At 38.1% G+C, this 10,702-nt stretch overlaps 1 protein-coding gene across 1 annotated transcript; it reads right to left on the bottom strand.

The window, feature by feature from the left end:
- SGO2 (shugoshin 2) lies at positions 1 to 10,319 on the bottom strand (the record flags this gene model as incomplete). The annotated part of the gene is given in 8 exon segments (XM_072418654.1): positions 1 to 568; positions 1,747 to 1,940; positions 3,250 to 3,338; positions 4,479 to 4,556; positions 7,298 to 7,473; positions 8,072 to 8,232; positions 9,576 to 9,622; positions 10,231 to 10,319. Coding segments are annotated over 6 exon segments (1,241 nt in total), but the record flags the coding sequence as incomplete, so codon positions are not given.
- Between the last annotated feature and the right edge of the window lie 383 nt (positions 10,320 to 10,702).

Consider the following 10,702-nt stretch of genomic DNA (forward strand, 5'->3'; position numbering starts at 1 on the left):
GCAACAATTGTGGCAGAGTCACTGGAAGTCATTTCCATATCAGCTTCATACACCGTTCTCTCTTGTTCCACATGCCTATCAACAATAGGGTGCAGATCACCTTCCCCAGAATTTAGCAGCTCAGGCTGACGAGTAGTCTCCATATTAACCTGGGGGACTTTGTTTTTTTCCTTATCATCAAATTTTGTGTCTGGGATTTTTGAAAGTGGTGAACATGACATTTCCGACATCACGTCCTTTCTCATTACAAAATCAAACTGTAGGGAACTCCCTCCAGTTACATCTAAATGTCCTGGCTCAGGAGGAAGGTTATCATGTCTGCTAATGTCCCACTGCGTACTGCAGCAGCTTTCTCTACCGATGCCTAAAGAATTCTTACTCTGATTAAAATCAGAATTCACAGACTGTGTACTTGAGCGACATGCTGTAGACCTCCTTCTTCTCCGAGTCACAAATCCACCACTTCTACCATGCGAGATCATGTCTTCCTCCGGAGGCAATACAGAATTGACTTTCATATTTAGGGAAGAATTGCAGATAACATTTTTGTTGTATGATGAAAGGCGCTCTAAAAATTTAATGACAAAAGAAAAGGTAGACAATTTTAGTTTTCCAAATATAGGTCAAACTCAATACAAAATACAGTTGGGTTTATAATTATTACAAGAACAATATTTTTATAAAGGCAAATAGAGATGGACAATCTACAGCAATCCATAGTTACTAGAAATCAACTTCCATTTAGTACAGGCATAACAGAACACCCACTCAAAGGATAGACTAGCACTTTTGAATGAAGTAACTTCACTTTTATAAGAGAAGTGAATATTTGGATACAGCCCCTTCAAGTTGTAAGTGAATTCACTAGAACAGTGTCACGCTGCAGTGGATCGATGCCCAAAATTGAGATATCTGTATTATAAACATTTAGCTGAACACTCTTGCCCACAGCCACCAGACCCTGTTCCCCATCCAGCCTTCAGAGCAGAGGGTTGGTGTATACAGTATACTGGAAGATTAGACTATAAAAGCCATCCCCCCCCCCATAACATGTGCTAATATAAGCTTTGTAATGTATTGTCCTTATACAGTACCTAAACCAGGCCCACTACTCAGATGTTACACAAAAAGGAGCACAGGCTGCGATATATGTAGACAGTCAGCACAGCTAAAGGTTTTTGATTGCAGAGCGAGTGTGGGATGGGGAGCAACCCCTGGGATTGAATGAACATAGGGTGTACACTATATTGCACCTACAAAGTCTACCACCTAGCAATTATTAGTTCAAAAATTCATGTCTAAAAATGTTTTTTTCTCAGCATATTATCTTGTTCTTAGAACACATTTAAAAATGTTCTACTACAGAACTAGATCTGTGACAATGCTATTTCTGATAGCTTGCTTTCAATAGACATGGTTTCCAATCATGTGATCATTATGACAAATCAGTGTTCACAGGGTTTAGTCAGTTGCAGTTGGGTTAACCAATACACATTGAAATGGTTATATATGACCTGGGCATCAATGACCTCAGTTGAAGCCTAAATGAAAGAGCAGAGATAGATATGCAGTTATACATCACATTCTCCAATTTTATAGTCTTACCTACAAATTCTTAGAAGTGCTACAGCGTGTCTAAACAGAACTGCAGAAATGGGGTTTCCAGCAGATTGATGTTATAATAACGACAGGTATACTTAAAAGAAATCTTAAAGTCAGCTCAAAAGAACAAGACAAAAAAATTACCTTTGGCTGTTAAAAATGAAGTTTTTGTCTCAACTTCATGCTCCTCATCAGAATTCTCTGTGGCAGTACTGAAGTCTGTAGGTCGTGGAGCATGAAGGTTGTTCTTCTCTTCATTCAGTAAAAATGTTGGATCACCACTGCATTTCTGCTGCTCTGTTGAACTGGTAGGAACTCTTAACGCCATGCCTGTCAATCTAATGGTGCAACACAGAAATCATAATGTTTGAATATAAAAAGCACTTATTTAGTGCATCTTTGCAACACATACTTTTGGTGCCATGGTTTATCCCTTACTGCAAATACAGAAAAATAACAGATAAATTAAAATTATAATGTGTCTCTACCTTCCTTTTTTGACATAATACAATGAAGTTTCAGCTCCCAAATTCTAAACATGAGGTGTCAGTCTTGCCCGTTTAATTTAACTTTACTTAGAATACAGATCTCTCCTCACATCACCACATAGCAAACACATGCTGTTATGCATACAAGCACATTGGCCTGCAATGAAGTTTGCTTCCTGGACACATAACAGCAGTTTGCTATGCTCCCTGGAGGAGCTAAGCACCCAGATTATAACTGCAAGTCTGAAAAAGCCCTAAGGGAACAATGGCTAACCCTGTATCCTCCCAGCTCTTAAGCTTTATCACTGAACCATTACTGTTCTCTGACCAACATAGAAGCTTAACAAATGAATAGTTGCAAATTCAGGCCCCTTACTGATGGAACAAGGAAGACCATAGACCTTCAAATTCCAAATTCTGCTTTGATCAGATATTGAGATTGCAGAAGGTAAAAGTGGAAGATTAAAACAAAAACTACTTCCAGGATACAGTACATAGATAGATAAAGAAACTTGTAATACCTCGGTGTTCCAAATGAGTTCTAAGCTTCCGGTACCCACATTCCTAGTGGCAAATCACTTGCAAGGGCTGGCTTACTGGCTAATGAGCTTAGGATGCAAGTACCTTTTGGTCTCTGCGCTTGGCACCCTCCACATTTTTTTTTAATGGTAGATTCTTTTTAAACCACAATGCGTACAGATTTTATGAATAAACAGCCTGGTCTCAATTGTGGCCTGCTTCCAGTACTTGACACCACTATGCAATATACTGAGTGGGACAGACTCCTTCGAAATACCCACCACAGAGGGGCACTTAGGATTTAACCTTATCTTAGAGTTAAGAGAAAAATTACAGTAGGTAACATTTACAGCAGAATATCCCTGACTGAATGCCCTGCAAATGATTTTATCAATCAGTAGCTGTATTCTACCTCACAGCACAAAAAATAAAACAATTATGCTAAGACTGACAATGCAGATATTCTCTCCCTTATCAGATGGTTTTCTGATTCTATTTAGTTTTGGATTCAAATGTTTAATTTTACCAATATTTGTGGGTCTAGGAAACAGGAGTGTATGACAATGGAATGAACCCATATACTGTGAACATTCTTCCTGACCTGTTAATGCAATCAAATGTATGTGATTATCTTGTTTACCTAAATTCTTGAAGCTCATCCACCGACAATCTACTTTCATGACTGAAACGTTCGCTTTTTCTTTCTTCTGTAGCCAGCACGTCTGAAGACTGAATATAAAATATTAGTTTACAATTGTAAATTTCACACTAACCGCTACAATAATACATTTTGTTTTCATGCCTCAAAGTTTTATGCAAGTCTGATAACATACATATCGATTTTTAATTATGTTTTGGTATGTTTTATTTTAAACAACTGTATATGCATGTGCATATGTTTGTGACTGCAATGTTTTGCTCTACTTCTGCATTCTATACTTTTCTTTGCTGACATATCCATTGCAGTTTATGAACTGGTAGCCTTTTTTTGTTTGCAAAACGCACCACACATTGAATGTCAGATGCTGCTCCTCCTTCCTACTACTACTATAAAGTGTAACCTTGATAATCGATGTTAAGTGGTTCTCTATTTCTAAGTGTTTTCTCTTATTGCAGACTTTTCTCCACATTAGAGGATGCAAAATCTGACATACTAGCCACCGAGTTAATACACCTAATGAAAGCGCAATCTTAACCTATTTACTTAATCTGTTATATGGTCTTATATTAAATATAGTATACAGCAAAATGTTTTTAGATGATTGTGTGCATTCATGTAATCATGATAATAATTTGGCAAACATATAGTTGGGCTTGGAATACCAATTTCTGATTCAATTTCTCGCAAATTTTCCCTTGTCATCCTACTCTTTAAACTATTGTACTTCATGACAAAGTCACAACTAGCAATAAACACACAAAAAATATTTTAACAGTCCAGAAAAGTTTATCAGTATTACTTCTCTTAGCCAACATAGAACTTTGAACTCAGGAAGCCACAGTGTCAAAATATAAAACAATTGTTGATATAATTAAAAACAAGGGCCAATATTGCTATGACTTTTGGGTTCTGGTAAAAATAGTGTTACATAAGAGTAAGTTATGAACTTAAAATAACATATTCCTTCCACCCTCCAAAGGAAACAAAGAATGTGTATTCTAATTCAGTTTTGTCACACCAGTATTATCTGCTTAATGTCTGAATGGGAGTCAACTGTGTAAAATGAGCAAACTGATCATTGGTGTGCAAACTAGAATGAGACATGACAGGTTCTGTCTCATCTGTCGTCATAGGAGAGGTAACCCTTACCTCAATGCATATTTAAATCATAAATGTACTGCAATACTATCATGCATTGTACTACGTACCTCACTTAAGCTGCTTATTTCAATTGCTGCTGGCAGATTCACATTCATGAATATATCAATATCCTTAAGCATTCTGTTCTGTAAAAAGAATGGCATTGGTTACACAACCTTACAAAGACAATGGCAGTAATTCTGCCACCATCTGCAAGATCCACCGATTCCATTCTAAATGACCTGGAATAAAGCAGGTTAGGTAACAGAGAAAGAAAACAAGGCTTTCCGATATACAGTTAGGTCCATAAATATTTAGACAGAGACAACTTTTTTCTAATTTTGCTTCTGTACATTACTATAATTAACATTTTAAATTAAACAACTCAGATGCAGTTGATCTGCAGACGTTCAGCTTTAATTCAGTGGGTTGAACAAAATTATGCAAAAGATTGCATAAAAATGTGAGGAACTAAAGCCTTTTTTTATTTTACACAATCACTTCATTTCATGAGAAAGAAACAAAGCACTGGTGAATCCAGCAACGCCAAAAGACCTGGACGTCCACGGAAAATACCAGTGGTGGATAATCACAGAACCATTTGCATGGTGAAGAGAAACCCCTTCACAACAGCCAACCAAGTGAACAACTCTCTCCAGGAAGTAGGGGTATCGATATCCAAGTCTACCATAAAGAGAAGACTGCATGAAAGTAAATACAGAGGGTGCACTGCAAGGTGCAAGCCACTCATAAGCGTCACAAAATAACATACTTTGGACAATGAAACCAAGATCAACCTTTACCGGAATGAAGGCAAGAAAAAAGTATAGAGAAGGCGTGGAACAGCTCATGATCCAAAGCATAGCACATCATCTGTAAAACATGGCGGAGGCAGTGTGATGGCTTGGGCTTGCATGGCTGCCATGGCACTGGGACACTAGTGTTTATCAATGATGTGACACAGGACAGAAGCAGCCGAATGAATTCTGAGGTGTTCAGAGACATGCTGTCTGCTCAAATCCAGCTAAATGTAGTCAAATTGATTGGGAGGCGTTTCATAATACAGATGGACAATGACCCAAAACATACAGCCAAAGCAACCCAGGAGTTTATTAAAGCAAAGAAGTTGAATATTCTTGAATGTCCAAGTCAGTCACCTGATCTGAACCCAACTGAGCATGAATTTCACTTGTTGAAGACTAAACTTCGGATAGAAAAGCCCACAAACAAACAGCAACTGAAAGCCGCTGCAGTAAAGGCCTGGCAGAGCATTAAAAAGGAGGAAACCCAGCATCTGGTGATGTCCATGAGTTCAAGACTACAGGCTGTCATTGCCAGCAAAGGGTTTTCAACCAAGCATTAGAAATGAACATTTTATTTTCAGCTTTTTAATTTGTCCAATTACTTTTGAGCCTCTGAAATGAAGTGATTGTGTTAAAAAAAGGCTTTAGTTCCGCACATTTGTATGCAATCTTTTTGTTCAACCCACTGAATTAAAGCTGAAAGTCTGCAGTTCAACTGCATCTGAGTTGTTTCATTTAAAATTAATTGTGGTAATGTACAGAACCAAAATTAGAAAAAAGTTAGAGATTCACAAAGACAAAACCACAATGGCAGTCCTAGATCTAACACTTTAAATAAAAACACACATCAATGGGCCCGTATTCAGCCCTATATATTTCTACCTTGATAGGTCCTTTAAAAGACCTTGCCCCTTGGGAAACAACTGTAAATACATTACGTCCTCTGCAACACCTCCTGGCTGAGCACTCAGCTACATGTATTTTACAATTAAATGCTACAGTTTTCTCCTAATCTCACCTAAAAATCCAGCATTAGAGTGTCTCTCAAGAACAAAACATGCATACCCACCCATCTTTTATAAGAACGATCTAGATTGTGCAAGCTCAGCAAAGATCTGGTTCCAACAATCTAAGGCTACGTACACAGGTTCAATAATCGTCATCTTTCACAATCCTTTCCAATGACAAAAGACTGAATGAGTGCTGTACATACAGCTCAGTTCTTCTCTATGGAGAAGGGAGGGGGACGAAAGACGGAGCTGCACCCCGCTGCGCTCACTCCCCTTCACTAGAATAACAATCGTTTGTGGATCAGTCAGGATGGATCCATGAACGATGTCAGATGAGCGCTGTACATACCCCAGATTCTCATCCGATATTGAGGCGATTATTGGACAAGAATTTTCTAATGTGTGTACGTAGCCTTAATAAGGAGCCATTACCCTAAACAAATTTATATTAAACCTTAGCATGTCCTGAGCATACACAGACTTGTATAAATTAGCTCAGTACAGGTATAAATAGTTAAAAACTAAATCTGAACAGTTTTAGATTAAGTTCGCCTGCCTAATGTTTAAAAATTAAAATTAAGTGACTAGTCAAAGGTATAACCAATCACTAAACAGCTCCCTATGTAATATTACATTTCCCGTGCCTTCCCTTGATAGGTAGCTTTGGCTGTAAATACCTTTACATAACAATACATTGCTTTCTTCATTAATACTTTGTACTCCGAGTCTGGTTGTTATCCATCCTTTGGACTATATGTAGAACTGTATAGAGGTCTTGAATGGACAAAGATTTTGCCATATTTTTTTATAAACAGAAAATTTAAATTACTAACATATAAAAATACTGAATATTGTATTTGCATATATGCAATCCACATAGACTTCTTATATTCTGTCCATAATACTTATACCTACATATAACATGACTGAGGTTACTCTGTATAGGGACACTGAAGGGAAACAAAGGGCTATTATGTTTTAGGAACTCATTAACACATGAAGAAAGAACAAAATAACAGCAATTTGATTTCTACTAGCAACAATCCAGGCCTGAAAAGACATCAAAATACTTACCACAATACTTAAGTTCTGCCTAAGCACTGCATTTTGAAAATGGAGCATCTTTACTTCCTTTTGTAGAATCATTTTGTCGCTTTCAAGTATTCTTGCTTTCTCCTTCTCAGCAGTCAAAGCACAGGCTAGGGCCCTGTTATTGTGCTTTAAGGAAATTTTTAAAACAGATGAGTTATCTGAAAAAAACATTCAAAAGAATAACATCAATAAATAATATTTTATTAAGAAAAAAGTTATTTCAGTCTTTGATTATTCATCTATAGACATGTCTAGTAGTCAAATTTTTAAACTCCAACCTCTATCTAGCATCTCAAAAGGGCTTTATGCAAAAGGCTCTGGATGACAGCTCGGAGGCTAGTACTTTTAGGAGAGCTCAGCAAGTGCCTTATACTCTCAGTAGAGGTTTCTTAAAGACAATCACATCAGGTGATAACATCATTATATGGTACTTTTTATTGGTGTTTTTTTCTTCCTGGACCGTAACCAACCCGACACAACCTCTGCAGCACCTCTCTGTTACAGACGCTGTAAAACACCTGATTTTTGCAAGCATAGGAAAACATGGGACAACTTCTCATGATGTAATACTCAGTAGGCGCAAACACTGACGTATGAAAAGCCTTGGTGTTAGCTCTGATAGGAAGCCAAACCAGAAGAATTTCCATCAGCAATGAGAAGAAATGAGTGAAAGGGAAGCATTGCAAAGGTTACCAAACCTTGTGATGCCTATGGCTTTTAAATTTTTCAATGTGTCAGTGTGTTCTGAAGACTTACTAAAGTTTTTGGACTTAATTTTTGCAGCAAGAGATGTTTGAAACTTTGCAGCCTTTAAAGTTCCATTGATTTTCTCCTTCATCCGTTCCTTCGCAGTCTGGAGTTTGGAATTTGACGAGATGTTTGTCAATTCCATTCTCTGAAAGCTTCATATATTCAAGCTGTAGAAAAGAAAAAAAAGTTGTTAGCGCACTACAGCAAGCAGGAAAACACTAAACAAATAGTCTATAACAAGGTAGAAAAATTTTAAAATTTGACAGTGCTGATAGGACCTGGTTTGGGATTGAGGGATGCCGTGCAGGACCCTGCGGCTGGCACCTTGCCAGCTGCTCAGTCATCTGCACTGCAGCATTGGTTTTTAAAGAACCAGCATCTGCACAATTGGCAGCTGGCAACATTAAGCGGCACAATACTGCTCACTGTTGTCCCTATACATTCTCTATCGAGCCGCCACCACTAGAAGCTACATGTAGCATCCTCTGTGAGTTGGCAAATAGTAGTAAATGCACCACAACCCCACTGCCAGGGTGAACACAGCCCTACCTGGGTGTCAAAAGCTGGCTAGCAGCATTCCATCTCACAGTTTTGCAGGTTCCTCCCATGTACTAAAATTGCTTTTTATGATTTCATAGCACACAATCTGCTTTTTACAGTGCATTAGAAGCTGCAGAAAGTCAGATGGAGCCTGTCTTCATTTAACCCTTTGCACCCCAGTCTGATTCCAGTCTTATGGTATTTCAGGTCTTAAAGTGGAACTAAAGTTTGCACGATTCACATAGGCGTATACACATATATGCACCATGCATATACACACCATGTCACCATCTTACGGTTTTCTTCCACTTCCTTCATTGGATGTAATAGGATGGTGTAACCCCTGTGCAGGCATTTATTTATCCTGGCACAAGGGAAGCCGGGCTTGCTGGGTTATCCTGGCTACTAAAGCGGACACTGGACATGTGCAGCTCAGCTTTATCGCATTTTATCAGGCAGGTAGATTTCCATCTTGGGACATCGCCTGTGCCTTTCAGCAATAATCACCTGCTTGATTTTTAAATTTGTAAGGTGGGACTTTATTTCCACTTTGTTAGGGGCGCTGCATCCACATGTGGACATTTCCACAGTTCCCTGATTTAGGAAAGTGACGTACAGCACCTTTCCCGGTACCTGCAGCTCAGTGTTCAATGCAAGAAAGATAGCTTACCTTAGTGTAGGCAAGTTTAGCTGATTGCAATGGAGACATTGCCTGTCCTTCCTGCAATAATAAACCTGTCTGCTCCCTATTTTTTATTAATTTAGCTCCACTTTAACATTCCAAAACTAAGGGGTGTTTTACAGTCTAAAAAAAAAAAAAAAAGTTTGAAATCTTTGTTACAACTTTTTGAAAGATTTTGTTACGCAGATCACCATCTAACAGAGCCCTAAACATCAATAAATCTGTGGAAGGACTCCAATCCTTCCTACAATCAGAAATGCGATTTCTTTCATTTGACATAAAGCTTACCTTTTAAAACAAAACACGATTCCAAGGACAAATCTGCAAACCCGGAACTGAAAAATAATAACATAATATAAATACATAATAAATCTCATCACTAAGCTGATTTCGGTATAAATACATTATAATATAAAGCAATATCTGCCGCACACCTAGTGATTGGGCACCATTCTCCTCGAGTGGTGAATGCGCCTGTACCCCCATACACTGTATATTCACCCTGATGAGACTGGCAGAAAATAATGTCAGCTTATGGGGGCCGCAGAGTGCATGCAGCAATAAAACATCTCAGACTTTTCTTTTCCATGGAAACCCCATTGTTAGGTTGCATTGCACAGGTGTGATGTAAGGTGAAAATATTAGAATGGGACAGGGTGAAAAATATTCATTTTGTTTATTTTCTAGCTTTAATCATTTAAACCTATTCTTTAATAAAAGTCACAACATTCAAACACTGCACAGGTTCCCTGGGTATGACAACAGCCAATAGGATTTCAGTATCGTGTAGTCAGTTCAGTGTGTCTGCTGCTGTAAACATTTCACATTAGTCTTCCAGCTTTTGCTAGGTAACAAGTGCGGAGCTCGCAAGTCACAAAACACAAACAATAGATACACAATTAAAGCAATGCGCACACCATACACGGCACCCGCCCGGTCTTACCGCAGCCACCGTTATTTCCGCTCTCAACAAATTCAAATTTCCAGCTCGACCCACACGCATGCGCATGAGAACAGAGAACCCTCAGAAGGCGTGGTTTCAAGAGTCACATGTTAATCAATATGTCACATGTTCTTTTGTGTGATGGAAGCTAGAGTCAGCCATATTTATTATGGGAAACAGGAAAAAAGAAATAGATGGCTAAATCTGTAAATCTGTTAAAATGAACACAGCTGACTTTCTAATACGTTTACTAAACAAATTTTATAAGTAAATAAGGCGGATTAAGATGTTTGCTGGGCGGTTATTTGTCTGCAAAAGGGTTAAAGAACACAATGATGATGTTTTACTGATATGTCATGGAAGAATACACACATTGCTATTTCTGATGTTTTATGAAAATGTCTCTTGCCTGGCTGGTTTTCATACTCATGTACTGGATTCAACAATTTTAGTAATAAAAATTTATAAGGAG

This window comes from Pyxicephalus adspersus, chromosome 7, assembly GCF_032062135.1.
Source record: "Pyxicephalus adspersus chromosome 7, UCB_Pads_2.0, whole genome shotgun sequence".
NCBI lineage: Eukaryota > Metazoa > Chordata > Amphibia > Anura > Pyxicephalidae > Pyxicephalus > Pyxicephalus adspersus.